Raw genomic sequence first — 15822 nt, forward strand, 5'->3', positions numbered from 1 at the left:
CGCAATGCACAATGACAAAATGTCACGGTCAATTACAAAAAGAAAAAGAAAAACGATTTCAAACGGAATAACAAGCAATTAATTATTGGAGAAAAGAGTGAGGGACAGTGGGGGAAAAGTAAACCTTAAAAATTTATCGTACACAGGAAATAAATTAAGAACCTTAGTCTACCAGATTATTGGACGATATGAAAAAAAAAGACACTTTGGATCTGTTTGTTTGTCTGATAACTTGAAAAATATTTTTGATTTTTCTAACCGAAATAGTAAAATAAAAAACTGAATTCAGTATTTGTTTGATAAATATCATAATATAACTAAAAAAAATTTTCAAATTGTTTTAATGAACGAAATAAAAAAAATGTTTTTTTTTTTTTTTTTTTTTTGTGTTTTTCAATTTCACTTAATCTTTGAATTTCTATTTTTCTCCATTTTTTTTATTATCTTTTATTGACATCTCTGTGACCAATCATCAAAACGAAAAATACGACAATGATATTCGCAACTAAGGCTTTCCATTTTTATATATGTCACGCCTAATTCTTCGGTGAATTATAACTCAACCTGGCTTGTTGGAGACGGAAATGCGGAAGCCGTCCTTCCTTCCGCGCGTGGCTCGGCTTAGCGGCTTCCGCGGAGCCGTTTACACGGAAATTCGGCTTCCGCGGCTTCCGTCAGAGTCGTTGCACACATTTGACCGTTGCTTGCGTTTTAATCTCGGCCATTGATTTGATTACCGTTTTTTAATCAATGGTCACAAAAAAAATAGCCGTTATTTTACTGTTTATACACGGATTTATTAAAAATTTTACACTTTCATCATTTTCTCTATAAATATAACTCATTTCAATCCAATTTTTCACAACATCATGAGGATATAATCATGTTTCTTGAATTTTGTAATCCTTTCGTTTTATTTTTCTTTTTATGATATTTATTGTAACTACGGTTTTCCTCCGCCACAAGTGAGGGTTCATTAATAAAATTTTCGTGGTTCCGTCCACGTTTCTTACTTAAAATAAAAACGTCTCGAAAATATTTTCATTATATAGTTTGTATGTAAAGATAAAATTTAGTTTGCATATTAACCATTTTTATTAAAAACGTAACATTTTAGTCCTTTTGATTTTACATTTTAATTGAAATCAAAACGGCTTATTGGCTTAACGGAATAATGGCTTCCAATAAGAAACGGAAACGGCTTAATGGCTTAACGGAAGAAAAATTTCCGTTAAGCCATTAAGCCGTCCTTATTGGCTTATTGGAAGGCCGATATTTATGTTAAACCAGGTTGAATTATAACACCACAACTAAAAAACTGAATGAAAAAACTGAAATACCTATCAAACAGTTATTTGAAAACAACTGCAAAAAATTATTAGACAACAACTATAAAAAATTGAGAACCAAATCCTCGAGCAAAAGAAACGCAGATTTACAATCTTTTACATAAGACTGAAAAAATAATAATAGTACTAATAACACACCAGCAGCACCTTAAAGTATGAAAATATCACGATAATAGGTTAAATTAATTTTTTATAAAAAAAATTCTAAAATTTCTAAAACTAAACATATATTTTTTTTATTAAATTATTCTTAATTTAATAAAAACATTCACCATACCGGGTCCCGGGGGCTGCCATTCCGACGTCGGTGGCACACGGCTCACGAGGGGCAGCGGCCAAGGGGGAGAAAAAACTACTTAGTATGGAAGAAGCAGGCAGAAAAAGAAATAATTTACAAGCTTGTTGTGAATATCGTTTTTTGGACTAACATTCAAAAGTACACATGACGAAGATGGAACAACTTGAAGGGTCACGTACACTAATGAGAGAGGTATAGGCTTCTTTCTCATTGCTCTCTTCTCGTATCGTCTCATTTTTTTTTCATTTCGGGTGTTTTTTTGCTCTTACTTATGCTCTTAGGGCTTTCAATTGACATTTGGTTTGCGGTTTGAATTAGCTTTTGGACTTAAATCTCGAAGTGATGTAACCTAAATCATTGCTTTTATGTTGTTTTTTTAGTTGGATTGTCATAGTTCCGTGTTAAAAAGCGACACTATAATATTTGTGCTAACACAAATTACAAATACTCATATTTAGATCTAAAGTTGCATAAATTCTAAAATTATGTGCATTTTTTATTATTATCAAATACTTTAAAATTCTCTTGTTGCACAACAATAACCGAATACTTTTGTCTGTAAGTACGAAATAATTGATTCTATCTTTAATTTTTTATCTGAGTTCTAGTCTCAATAAGACTTTTAGGTCTTACCGTTCATATGTTATGATACAAATATAACAGACCAATTAGTTATGTATAGATGATGAGATTTCATTGATAAAGAGCCAATTCCAATATACTTATTATATTGCAAGATCTCATTTTGGCAGGCGTCTAGTAAGAACTGAACGTAAGAATTTGCCAATTATGAATCAAGCACTTTAATCATTCAGCCATGGGTGTTTAACGGGATCCTCGTACTCCTTAAATAAAACGTTGTACGAGGTGCCATACATTATCTTGAGTTGGCGTTAGGATCCCGTGTTTAAGATCAATTTGGTAAAAATGTGCATACTTTAGAATTTATGCAATTTATACATAAAAATGAAGTAACCTATTATTACACATATAAAATGATTTTTTTTTTTCAAAGTAGACAATAATATATGAAAAAATGGCCTAAATCCTAAACACCTCATGTTCTGGGGTTTGGAAAACTTGGTCTGTTTCTCTCCTGCCTGCCTTAATGTAACATAACCAAAACTCCAATAATGTTCGCTAATTGGGGAAGCGAAGGAAAAAGTTGTAATAAAATATCTTCAATGCACAAATAATTCTATTTCTGTTTTCTGGTTCAAATATTATAACACCAGTTCAAACTCAAATGGAAAATACAATTGAGTTTATTATTTTATATACAAAATTCCGTGGAAATCAACCTGACTTCAAATTACTGGCTAGTCCAACTCTATTTTATTTGGATTATCTCTTTCCGCTTCTTCAATTTTACAGTTTCTGGACTTAAGCAAGCTCAACAACATAAGCACCTTAGCTAACTCTTCTTATGAGAGCCATGAAGCTGCAGAAGTAAAGAATTCGTAACCACGAAGATTGAGCTTAAAGCCATAAGCCCACCTGTGAAGCCCAAGCATTGTTTCAGTCCACGAGAGATAAGAGAGTGGAGACATAGTTTTTATTTACTTACCCGAGAGTGAAGGTGTCATGGCAAAATCGAAGCCCGGAAGCAAAACCCCGGCGGCTATCGGGATGGTGACCACATTGTAGGCGATTGCCCAAGCTAGATTTTGATAAACTTTCGACATTGTCGCCTGAGAAAGCTCCAGCGCATCTACAACCTGCGATAGTTTGTCTCCGAGCAGGATGATCGAGGCAGCGTTGGACGCGGCGTTTTCTTGTGCATTGATCCGCAACGCGATTCCCACATCGGCAAGAGCCAACGACGGCGCATCGTTTATGCCATCACCGACCTTCATGGACAACGCAAAGTTGGTTTTACATTCATTCTGATATTTTTATCATCTATCTCCCAATTTACAAAGGGAGGAATAACACATGACCCAATAAACCTTGTTAACGCTGGAATCGTGTTAAGTGTCACATGTTTCCATCTCAAAACCAATTGACAATTAGATTACGAAATCATGTGGTTATATAAATCAAATATCTTTTTCTGATGTGGATCCTAATCACACTCTAATAAGGGAGATGGTGATTATTAAGGGTAAGAAATTTATAGAATACCATTGCGATACGGTGTCCAGCGCTTTTGAGGGTGGAGATGACTTCTGATTTCTTCTGCGGAGTCAAAGAAGAGTTGACCGATTCACTTTCTATTCCAACCGCCTTTGCGATGTTTGCGACTGCCTCTTCCCTGTCTCCGGATAAGAGAACAGTTTTGATATCCTTTTGCTTGAGCCTTCAATCAAAGTAGCAGTTTTAGCGATTCAGCAAAAAGTCAATGGTCAAAGCAAAATAAGTTGTATTTTAAAAGTATCCCAGTTATTAGACAGCTCTTTATATATATTACCTCTTTATGGTAAATTTAGCATCACTGCGCAAGCTGTCAGACACCGCAATGGCGCCAATAATGCCTTCTCCTTCGCGTCCTACATAGACAACTGTTTTCGAGTAATCTGAACGTATTACACCATCAGATGATTGGTGAATGTTGTGCTCTAGATTCATGATGTCAGATGTATTTGTTTTGGCTAGGAACCGTTCACGGACCCACGTCAAAGACCCAACTGCGACCAAACGCCCCTCTACTTCAGCCAAGGTTCCAAAGCCTGGCTCTACCAATTGCCCTCTTGTGACTGGAGTACTCAAACCCAGTAACTCTGCCTTACTTGTGATGGCCTTGGCTATTGGGTGCGAAGCTGTATTTTCTACGGCAGCAGCGATTCGTAGAATTTCCGAGTCTTCGTATGCTAAAGACGCCACGCCAGAAACAGCTGGTTTTCCTTCAGTCAGGGTTCCAGTCTGGAGATGGGAGACGGGTTAAGATTGGAGACTAAAAAGCTTGAGAGCTCATTCATGTGAGTACGAGAAGAGGTTCTACGCATATGATATACCTTGTCTAAAGCAACATAATCTATTTTGGCCAAGCGTTCCAACACATCTCCTCCTCTTATAAGAAGTCCCTGTCTCGCTCCTGCTCGTTTTACCGGGCAGAGAAGGAAATGGAAAAAAAATTAAAATTTGATTTCATATTCCGTAAAATTTTATCCAACAAATGAAACGCTTCAAACGAAAGGTTGAGGTAAAACACGTTCAATGAATGCATGTATTGTTGTGTTTCAATTCAAGCAATGATGGCAATGAAATGAATTTGGCAAAAGTTTAGTGTCTTACCAAGAGAAGTACCAACTAGGATAGCTGTAGGAGTGGCAAGACCTAGAGCACACGGGCAGGAAACTACCTGAACAGAGAACATAATAAATCGCACAACTTAAAAACACGAGTTTGCTAGAATGTTTGCATTATCATTATTTATCATCGTGAATGCAAACTGTTTCTCAATTATATCATGGCTTTAAAAACCACCAATCTATGTTATTTCTTAGTTTCTACACCTATAACAATCTTTCCCCTCTTCACTTGTATGTTAGGCAAAACCCACAATTTCATAAGAACAAACCTGCTAATAAAAACTTTTGTTGGCTATTTGGGAAAATGAGACAGTCGATACAAACAAAGTAGTTAACGGGTACTGCCACTCACCAAGACATCAACAGCAAGTTTCAAGCTCAAAAGTAACGGATCACAATCTGGTCCGGCAATGTTATTAAGCAAAACATCTGGGAATATGTTAGTTCCGATATAGTACCTGCAATGAAGGTAGAGCTCAGAAAACATAAAGGAAAAAGAACAATGAGAGAATCAAGATTAGATTCCCTAAAAAACGGATTCGATAAAACATGTCTAACTAAATAAAGGGAGAGGTGTTTAGTTAGGATCTTTAAAATGCACAAATGTTGGGAAGGAATGACATACCAAAATGCAAATGTTGCAGCTGACAAAGTCATTACGGTGTAAACAAAAGGACCAGCTATTTTATCAGCAAGCCTTTGTATGGGAGCTTCATGACCTTGGGCATCGGTAACCTGAAAATAGTGACATGTAACACTCATACACATTTAGACTCTATTAGCATTCTATCCATCAACCAAAAGTGAGAATACATAACTCAATATAATTGCACATTCCTCCATCGTATTTAATAGTATTACAACTACCGAAAGAAATTAGATTACTAACCATGCGAACAATTTTTGATATCATTGAGTTAGTCCCCGTTGAAGTTGCTGCAATCCTTATTGGGCCATCCTGGAATAACGACATGAAGCAGAGTAAACATAGGTACTAGAAAATTTCTTGTGTGATGCTTAAAATTCATTTAGTCTGTCCCTAAACTCTAGCAAGGTATTGAACTCGCTAAAACTCGCTTTTGAGCTGTAAGCCTCATGACCCTGGTGTTTAACTTTAGTACAAAACCAAAGAGAGATTGGTAATCCAGTTTCCATTTGAAACATTGCTCAAGAATTTTACTACTAGTACAAGATGAAAAGACGAAACAAAATAAAACTGAAATCAAAGATGAGAAATTAAATCATTTGTTTAGTACACTCCATATATTGCAATCACATACCCAGTTTACAGTTCCAGCAGATACAGAAAGACCTTCCTCCTTAAATACTGGAAGTGATTCGCCAGTGAGCATGGATTCATCAACCACACTTCTTCCTGCAAGAACCTTACCCTGCACAAGCATTTCATTTTCAGCTAATGCTTGTAGTATTTCAAAACAGAAGCTATAAACTCTAAAAGCTTTTTAATTCAGAGACTGAATCCGACAATAACACAGAGTCGCCTAATTGATGTGCTATGGCCTACGAGTGTTATCATCGCAGTTCAAAGCAGATACATAGATTACGACAAAGTGACTGTAGGATGCATATAGAGGCATAAAATTTCAATTTCAAAGTGCTTACATCTACAGGTATGGTTTCCCCCGGAAAAACAAGGACAGAGTCTCCGACTCGAATATCATCAGTTGGAACATCAACAGTAACGGAATCGGAGCAAAGTACATTATTGGCTGGGGATTCACTTTCCGTGGATGAAATCACAAGCCTGGATCGAGTGGATATCAATGACTGGAGAAATAGACAAATACGGAAACAATTGAACGAGTTTTAGTCTCAATGCTATAATCTACGGGTTCAAAATCACGGGAATGAAAAATATTTTAGCTCACCAAAAGTTCGTTCATATCACTAGACGCTTTGAGCCTCGCCCTCTCTTCGAGAGAACGCCCTAGGAGTACAAAACCAAGAAGCATGACCTAAAATTTCGAAGACAAGTTAGATATGATCATGAGCTCAGTTGATTAAAAGGTAACGAGTAACATGCTCAGTCGATTAGTTTCTCATATTATTACGGGAAAATCAACAATTTCTACAAGGACTAATATGCAAAATAGAGAAGAAGAAGAAAAAAGCAAGTCACCGGCTCATCAAAGAACGATGCATCCCATTTGAGCTCAGGGTTAAGAAGTGAGACCTACAGAAACAAATTCAGGAAAATAGACATTACAACGAGAAACAGAATGGAACAACAACATATAAGAAAAGCAAAACCACGAAATCAGCTTACCCACCGCGCTAATGAAAAATGCAGCTAAAGAACCGAATCCCACGAGGGAATTCATGTTTGGGGATCCCTTCCTCAAGGCCCCCAGACCATCAAAAAGTAGGTCTGCATCATATCACAGCATAAGCATTAGCGGTTTATGCTCGAGCATAATATCGCATTACCTATCAGACTACTACGATTTGAGGATGAGGTACAGAGATAAATAATGCCATACAAGGCTCTTCTTTGAAGCATACTTTATCAAAAAGAAAACCAACCGAAAATAGGAACCCATAAGTTACCTCTTCCCGGTCCCAAAAGAGCTCCCAAAGCCAAACCACCCTTCACATACGAATTATGAAGAGCCTCGAAAACTGGTCCTAAATTCACGCAAAATTAAAACAGACCAATAAAGTGATTAGCCATGTAAAACTTAGTAGGTCAACGCAGGGTCAGTAAAGCAGAGGCAGGCATTACCGTGAGCGACATGAATTCCGAGGGAATGCAAAATATGCGAAGCGTGCGAGCCACAACACAAGGCGACGAGAGTCCAAGCGAAAGCCACTCTGTTACGGCTCTTTACTATCAGCTCCTCCTTCTTCTGCGCCATCTCCTTCCACTTCCTCACGTTCTCCGCCACTCCCGCCCCCGAAACCCTCCTCTTCGCCGGAAAACCGCACTCCGTCAGCCTCAGCGCCAAAGCCTCGCCGGCGCTCTCCGCCTCCACCTCCGCCTTCAGCTTGATCGCCGCCGTCTCCGTCAGCATGTTCACCGCCGCCGAGTCGACTCGCTCGTCACCAGAGAGAACCGATCTGACTCGGGAGACGCAACCGCCGCACATCATCCCCGAGACGTCGAGCAGAATCGACGGCGGCGAAGAAGAAGAAGCGAGCGGCGATTCCGGAGCCGATGCCTCAGCTTGGAGCGAGCTCGAGATGACGAAGCTAGGTCTTGAGAGTGAGGTTTTGAGAGGCAATCGAAGGCTTTTGAGGTCGTAGACGAAGCGAAGACGGTCGACATTGGAGGACGATGAGAAATTGCCTCCTCGACTGAAGCGACGAAGCTTTCGGAGCTCCGGCTGAGGCAGCGAACAGAGTGTTGGCAAACTTATCGCCATGGATGGAAGGGTTAGGACATCAATGTTTCTGATTGAGAGAGAGAGTTGATGGAATTAATCGATGATGATGAATTCGTCGGGGAAGTGAAGGAAAATGAAATACATGTGCGTATTATTATCATGTGGCAGTTGAAGTTATTAAAAGAGGTGGTTCACTGACGAGTTCTTTTCAGCCAGCTGTGTGCTTACACGTGTGTACTGAGGGCCACCGTGATGACCGTTTGTGTGAAAATAGCATTCCCTGGGTAAGAAATTGAGGCGCTTATTCAATTGGCGCAGTATTATTATAGAGCAAGTTGCGGAACCAAGTTGGACACACAAAAAATATAAAAGAGGAAATGGCGGCATAAGTGCTCAAAGTTTTCGGGTTTTTACACTTATGTACCCAAATTTTTTTTTTTCGCGGCATAAGTATCCAAAGTGGATTCTCCGTTACGCTGTAAGTGTTTTGGACGTTAAATGTAAACGGTGAGCCACATGTCTTCATCCTACAATGTCTGAGTTTATAAATGAGAGTAAGTGGTGGCACAAGTGCCCAAAGTTATCTTTTTTTTTTTTTGCAAGTCGAGCAGGACGACTTTATCGGATGCTGAGATTTTATAAATGAGAGTAAACTTTTTATTTATTTATTATTATTTAAAAAAAATTGTTTGATGGTGGAAGCTCGAGTCGTCCTTGGTGGCTAACGTGGCGAGGAATGAGACTAAGAGGCGGTGGAAGCTCGAGTCGTCCTTGGTGGCGAATCCCGTATTTTTGCTTGATGTCGCTCACGATGTCCTTGGGCTTGTAGTTTGGAGACACTTTGAGCTTCTCTTTGATGATGCTCGCCACCCAGCTCCTCGTGGCCTGGTGGTCGTTGGTGGCGGACGAGCCCTCGCAAGTGTGACCCGGGTTCATCTTCTTGATGCAGATTAGCTGAGTCGTCGAGAGACGCGACGCGTGGATTCTCCACGGGCAACCCTCCGATTTGCACTTGACCGTCATGCGGTGGCTGTCGTTCTTCTTGTACCAGAACGCGAACTGGTGGGCGATCGCGTACTTTCGCAGTGTCTCGCGGAACTCGTGGACCCCGCTGAACCACTGTGTTAGGAATCCCACATCGAAAGTGAATGGGAACTAACAAGAGCTTATAAAGGTCATGGATTACTCCTCTCATCACCAATTGGTTTTGAGATGGAACCCCATGATACTTTCACATGGTATCAGAGCTCATTAAGCCCAAACGGGTATCCGATCCAATCGTTGGGATTCGGCCCAAGATGAGCGAACGCAAAGAGCCGCCATCTTGAGGGGGCGTGTTAGGAATCCCACATCGAAAGTGAATGAGAACTAACAAGAGCTTATAAAGGTCATGGATTACTCCTCTCATCACCAATTGGTTTTGAGATGGAACCCCATGATACTTTCACACACTGCCCCACGTCCGTTATGGTGTCTCGCCATTGCTGGGCTCCTTTCGCGTCCGCCGCCGATGAGTCCATGAGAGGAGGGAAGAACGACGGGGCTTCGATTTCCATGCCGCCGCCGCCGGACTCGTGGTGGTTCGGGTCTTCCAGAAAGTCGTCCTGCTCGACCTGCAAAAAAAAAAAAAATCCGATAACTTTGGGCACTTGTGCCGCCATTTATTCTCGTTTGTAAACTCAGACATTGTAGGATGAAGACACGTGGCTCACCGTTTACATTTAACGTCTAAAACACTTACACCGTAACGGAGAAGCCACTTTGGATACTTATGCCGCGAAAACAAAAGTTTGGGTATATAAGTGTAAAAACTCGAAAACTTTGGACACTTATGCCGCCATTTCCTCAAATATAAAATTGCCGAACCTAAAAGTACATAATAATTATTATTATTAAATTTTTTTTTCGAGGAAAGTAACTATATTTTTCTTAAAAATCTTATTTACCACCTTGGACAACTAAAGCTAATTAATCATAGAAAAATACTACTATTGTAAAATACCTGATTTTTGTAGTTAGTAAAAGGTCCCTTACTAAAATTTGTAGTTATTAATTTAAAAGCACTATTTTTAATGAGTTAACTAGATTAAAGTTCCATTCTAGGATCCACGTAAGTTTTTAAAATAATAAAAAGTCCAATTTTTTTTTATCAGAACATAGTGTATTTGTTATTAATCGTGATTGATTAATCATACATCACACATGAGAAATAAGGTTTCGCCAGTGTTGTGTTGCCGTGAGCTCAAGTGGACACTATATTATATAAAGAAAACGGTTCAACTTATGAGTTGTGCATTTCTTTAAAGTTTAACATATTGAAGAGATATACAATAGCATTTAATTTAGAAAAATTGTGGACGTTTAATTAAGCATGTACTGACAATTGAAACTTGTATAAAAAAATTACACTCCTTAATAATTTGATATCATAAACATAAGTTATAAGTAATTTAAATTAGATAACGAATTTAATAGGTACCCAAATAAATAAAAACAGTCAAAATTGACAATCCACTTACAAAAATCGAAAAAAAAAAATAGTGTTGAGTAGATAAAACTAGTTGAGAGGAAAAAAAAATTACTCGCCTAAACACCAAAATCCACATCCGCTAATAATAATAATATTAATAAAAAAAAAAGAAAATCACATTCGCAAAACATGAAATGATAATGAGCATCTACACCTTCAACAAAACAAGCATTGTGGTATCAAATCTACACCATGATGAGAGCGAAAACCACAAAATCCAAATTGTATTTGAATAAATGTTGGCGGTCACATAAAATGGCGCTTAACTTGAAACTAAAACCATAAAGACATTCTAAAACTATATATCAAGTAATACATACAATCAACCACAGTCCCTAATCAGAACAGACTCGCACATTTTTCTTTTAACGGTTAACTCCACCAAATATGTTGCCTCCCTTTATGCGACACCTCAGCCATTCCATAGGGCCGAGGCGCAATCCAACCCGACCCGGAGGAGGGAAGCCTCGATAGTTATTTCATAGAAAGATAAAAAAAAACTTTTATATTATAATCATAGTTTAAAATAAGGGGCGCGACGCGATTGAGGTATCTTGTGCGTTATCTCGCTTCCACACATCTACATGCGTAAATTAAATGTCTCGCACATAAGTTTTTCAAAAACCGTGATAAGTTCGCAAATATAGTTAATATACACCAAATACCACAACAAATTATGAATTATTTTGTAAACTAATTATTTTTGCAAATATACAACTAATAACTCAATTTTTTTAAGGGTCGGCTAAAGAACTAGCCAAAATGACGCCCCTACTTTAAAATTATAGCCAAACTATTAACATATTTAGGAAAATAGCCAATTTATCATGACAACGTTCCAATATTCCAATTATACCCTTAGGTCAATATTATTAACTATCATAGTAAATAATATTATCTATAACAAAAAAATTAGTAAATCTAATTAACAATAACAAAAACTATATTAAATCTTATTTGTTGTAACAAGAATAATAGTAAATCTTATTTACCGTGACAAGAACAATAGTAAATATTATTTACCGAACAAAAAAACAATAAATTTTATTTACCGTAATAAGAACAACAGTAAATATTATTTACCGTAACAATAACAAAAGTAAATTTTATTTACCGTAACATTTTGTAGTTAATCTAACAGGAAAAATATCAGAGATGAGGATTTGGTTAATCTAACAGTAAATACGATTTACTAATTATTTCCATGAACAATCGAGGACTAACAATCCGACAGTAAATCATATTAACCATTGAGTAAATCATTCGTTTCTATGGTAAATATGATTAGTTAATCTAACAGTAAATACGATTTACTATATTTCCGTGAACAATCGAGGACTACAAATCCGACAGTAAATCATATTAACCATTGAGTCATTCGTTTCTATGGTAAATATAACAGTAAATCTTATTTACCGTAACAAGAAAAATAGTAAATCTTATTTACCGTAACAAGAACAATAGTAAATCTTATTTACCGTAACAAGAACAATAGTAAATACGATTAATCATAACATTTTCTAGTTAATCTAACAGGAAAAAGTATCAAATATGAGGACTAGTTAATCTAACAGTAAATACGATTTACTAATTATTTCCGTGAACAATCGAAGACAGTAAATCCGACAGTAAATCATATTTTTTTTAGGGGAAATCATATTAACCATTGAATCAATCATACAAAGGCCAAAGCTAACGCTCTCTCTCTCTCCAATGGCGATTCGTCTCCGATCTTCGATACAGCCCGCCATAAAAATCCTCAACCTCCGTCTCTCTCGAAGCCCCTAATTTGTATTGACTAATTTGATAAAAATCTTATCGACCATTATTTATATTGGAACGCAACTATGCTGACTAATTTGATCAAAATGATTTTAATAAACTTACTACAAACAAAACTGAGTGGTAATTTGAATTTGAAACGATACCAAGAACTAGAGTGGGAGAGAGACATGCGATTTGGCATTGCAGAAACCCCAAATGTCTTTCACTACCAAACAGAAACCGACACTCACGCGAACACCCTCAGAAGCCATGGCCGACCAAGATCAACCCTCGCCTCCGCCGATTCCCGTTCCTCCTCCCACAGCCAATCCACCAACGCCGGTGCCGGATTCGCTGGTTCTGATCTCGCCATACCCGATGTCCTTCCTGAGGCAATCTCGAACCGCCTCGTCGAGTTCGAGGCCGAGGCTTTCAAGATCCGACGTGCTGCCACGTGGGAGATCAGAGGAGCTCTTCTTCTTTCTTCTTTTTCTCCATGAAGTGGATGACGAGAGGCGTGTTCTTCACGATGTTCTTGACCGTCACATTGCTCCCCCATGGGAGCTTCTGAGCGATTTTCACCAGAGCATCGCAGAGCTCTCTGTATCTTTACTTGCACGTGTAAAGATTCGCTCGGAGCTCGCTCGCCAGGGCTTCGATCCCGGCGCTCTCGATCCCGTTTGCCTCTCGACCAACATAAACTCGAAGAGAAACATGCCCTGCTTCCTCATCCTCTCGGAATCTCCGGCGGAGAGGCTCGGAGAGTCTCGCATCTTTCTGTTTCCATGGCGGCGTCTCAGGGAGGAGAGTCGGTGACTCCGGTCCAGCAAGCACAACTCGCCGCCGTGCTGGGACCGGACCAGACGGCGTTCGAAACCCTAATTTCTCATCTGATGTCGTCGTCGAACGAGCAGAGGTCTCAGACCGAGTCGCTGTCGCTGAAGCTGGCCCATCTCCTCCAAGCGTCGCCGCACTCGGAGGCGCGTGCGATGTCGGCGATCCTCCTCCGCAAGCAGTTGACCCGCGATGACTCGTACCTTTGGCCACGGTGGTGGGTGTTTCTGGGTTCTGATGAGTTACAGTATTTTTATAGAAGGGTATAACTGGAATGTTGTAATGTTAGTTTTAGGTTTGGGCTATTTTCTTAAATAAACATATAATTTGGCTATAATTTTATAAAAAGGTATATTATTTGGGCTAGATACTTACAAATCTCTTTTTTTAAATTTTTTTTTCTGCAAATATACTAATTATTTCAATAGTTACGAGTAAAATTAGAGCTGCGCGTGAAATGGTATTTGAATTTGTCTTTAAAAAAATAAGAAAAAATTATTAGAAAAATAAATAAATAAAACGTCGTCGTGTTATTAAAATGAGAAAAATACTTGACCACGCCTTTCCCTGATCCACGCTGGGCGTTATCTGCTTCTGCTTCTGCTTCTTCTTCGTCATCACATCTTCTTCAGCTACGCAATTCGGACTAAGAAAGAAGGAAATGGCTTCGAGTTCGAGCGACCCATCTTCATTCGTATCCGATGGCGTCAAGTCAACGGGCTCGAACTTCGTCCCCGACTGTGGCTTGTTACTCTCCTCAGCCAAACTCGAGCCATTTCTCAGACCACTGAAAACGCCTCCAAACATCCTCGCCATCGGAGACCACATCCAAAGCTCCGCCGAAGAATGCTTCCGATTCATTCACTCCGTCGCCTCTCGGAACCCGATTCTCACCAAAGCTCTCTCGTTCCACCGAGAATTCCACGTTCTCTGCCGCCAGGTAAACCAAAAGCAAACGCCAAGCAAAAAAACCGATTTTGGACAGCATTTGTTGAATTAGGTTTTTTTCGTTCCAGATTCGAAGCAGGAATAAGGCGAGTTATGCGACGCCGAGCCTCGGCTTCGCGGCGGTTATTCCGGGAGACTCGGTGGCCGGACTGGTCGTGGCGAACGGAGTGATGAACTTCCTCAACCTCTACAACACAGTCCTCGTCGCCAGGCTCGTCCTCACCTGGTTCCCAAACGCTCCTCAGGTCATCGTTAGCCCTCTCAGGTACGCATAAACGACGAAATTCCGATCACGCTGGATTGATCCTTTCTAAATCGGTGTCTCTTCCGATTCAGCACGATTTGCGATCCGTACCTGAACATATTCCGGGGCTTAATACCGCCATTAGGAGGGACGCTAGACCTCTCTCCCATCCTGGCTTTCCTCGTCCTCAACGCTTTCACCAGCACCGCCTCGGCTCTTCCGGCCGAGCTTCCGACCGCCGCGGCGGAGTTCTCCGATCTCACCGCGTCGCAGAAGAAGTGGGCGACGAGGCTTCAGCGAACAGCCAGAACAACATCAACAACAAAAAGCTCAAGAGAAGACATCTAGGGACTTGCAATTTTAAATCCTTCTTCAAGTTCTTTCTTTCATAGTCCATTTATTTGTTTATTATTTTATATTTGGGCTCCCTTGATGATCCACTATGACTCTGTATGGAAACTGCGAGGGGTTTCGACGGACAGAAGAATCTGATTCCAGAATCCAATATCTGACTGATAATTATACTAATAATATATTCGTAGCTACTTGTGGAAGAATAGTGCTTGTGTTTTTATTCCTTCTCTACCAAGCTTCTTCAGATAACATTTCATTAATATCTAGAAGACTCTTGTTGTGTTGAGCTTTATTTTTTTTTTATTTGTCTGGAATGGAGATTGGTGGTGATCGGAGAAGGCAGTTCTGGTCTTACGAGAGGCTGGCGGCGATAGGAGTGACTGTGGTGGCGGTGCTTTCGCCGCTGTACATCGACCGGAGAGAGGTCGAAGACTCGGAGCTCGACGAGGCTCCGGTGAGCTTCGAAGCCTGGTTGCCCATTTTGCTCCTGGTATTGACCTCAGCGATCGGGTTGTCTCTCTTCCTAGACAGAGGGTTGACCAGGTTTGACCCTTATTGGATCCACCGGGTCGGCGGTTCTTCCGGCGGGATTCTGTTCATTCTCTTGCTGCTGGCTCTGGTCTTGAAGTGCAAGGCATCTTTGAGCAACTGGGATGCTTGAGAGTTCAGTAGAAAGAGAACTAGACAGGTTTTTCCATTTTTTTAGGTTTAGTCTTTTCCTGTGCTTGTTTATTTTCAGCTGGAATAATTTGGTGCTTTTTAGGACTGCTCATTTTGAGTCTCTGCTGAATTGAAAGATCGAAACTTTTTTTTAAATCACTCACTCTACTTACAATCGAAACAAGAAAATATGAATTTGAAAGTGTGCTTCTTTATGGTCAACAACTAGAATAATTTGGTGATTTG

The 15822-nt window shown here is 39.6% G+C and overlaps 3 protein-coding genes across 3 annotated transcripts; 2 read left to right on the plus strand and 1 right to left on the minus strand.

Moving 5' to 3' along the window:
• Positions 1–2798: 2798 nt before the first annotated feature.
• On the minus strand, positions 2799–8386 carry LOC149391782 (copper-transporting ATPase PAA2, chloroplastic). The gene is made up of 16 exons (XM_089619336.1): positions 7642–8386; positions 7467–7544; positions 7190–7287; positions 7039–7092; positions 6788–6874; positions 6522–6686; positions 6179–6289; positions 5788–5856; positions 5524–5633; positions 5251–5356; positions 4882–4948; positions 4602–4681; positions 4058–4509; positions 3772–3946; positions 3215–3497; positions 2799–3144 (listed from the first exon to the last, which is right to left on the minus strand). Exons 1-16 carry the CDS (start codon positions 8279–8281, stop codon positions 3062–3064), a joined length of 2658 nt encoding a protein of 885 aa, XP_089475462.1. The 5' UTR covers positions 8282–8386; the 3' UTR covers positions 2799–3061.
• A 5559-nt stretch (positions 8387–13945) lies between these two features.
• On the plus strand, positions 13946–15219 carry YLMG2 (YGGT family protein). The gene is made up of 3 exons (XM_089620148.1): positions 13946–14310; positions 14387–14583; positions 14655–15219. Exons 1-3 carry the CDS (start codon positions 14032–14034, stop codon positions 14908–14910), a joined length of 732 nt encoding a protein of 243 aa, XP_089476274.1. The 5' UTR covers positions 13946–14031; the 3' UTR covers positions 14911–15219.
• A 7-nt stretch (positions 15220–15226) lies between these two features.
• On the plus strand, positions 15227–15759 carry LOC149391784 (uncharacterized). The gene has a single exon (XM_089620150.1). It carries the CDS (start codon positions 15230–15232, stop codon positions 15575–15577), a length of 348 nt encoding a protein of 115 aa, XP_089476276.1. The 5' UTR covers positions 15227–15229; the 3' UTR covers positions 15578–15759.
• Positions 15760–15822: the final 63 nt, after the last annotated feature.

Source organism: Urtica dioica, chromosome 7 (genome assembly GCF_054948205.1).
Source record: "Urtica dioica subsp. dioica isolate 48M chromosome 7, U.dioica_male_clone48M_v1_H2, whole genome shotgun sequence".
NCBI classification, from domain to species: Eukaryota; Viridiplantae; Streptophyta; class Magnoliopsida; order Rosales; family Urticaceae; genus Urtica; species Urtica dioica.

Coding starts and splice junctions, on each gene's coding strand:
- LOC149391784 (XM_089620150.1), top strand. CDS start 15,230: ATGGAGATTGGTGGTGATCGGAGAAGGCAGTTCTGGTCTTACGAGAGG.
- LOC149391782 (XM_089619336.1), bottom strand. CDS start 8,281: ATGGCGATAAGTTTGCCAACACTCTGTTCGCTGCCTCAGCCGGAGCTC. Junction 5,857..6,178: donor CTGCTGGAACTGTAAACTGG/GTATGTGATTGC, acceptor TCGTTATTCCAG/GATGGCCCAATAAGGATTGC. Junction 3,498..3,771: donor CTGGACACCGTATCGCAATG/GTATTCTATAAA, acceptor TTGTCCATGAAG/GTCGGTGATGGCATAAACGA.
- YLMG2 (XM_089620148.1), top strand. CDS start 14,032: ATGGCTTCGAGTTCGAGCGACCCATCTTCATTCGTATCCGATGGCGTC. Junction 14,311..14,386: donor TCCACGTTCTCTGCCGCCAG/GTAAACCAAAAG, acceptor TTTTCGTTCCAG/ATTCGAAGCAGGAATAAGGC. Junction 14,584..14,654: donor GTCATCGTTAGCCCTCTCAG/GTACGCATAAAC, acceptor CTTCCGATTCAG/CACGATTTGCGATCCGTACC.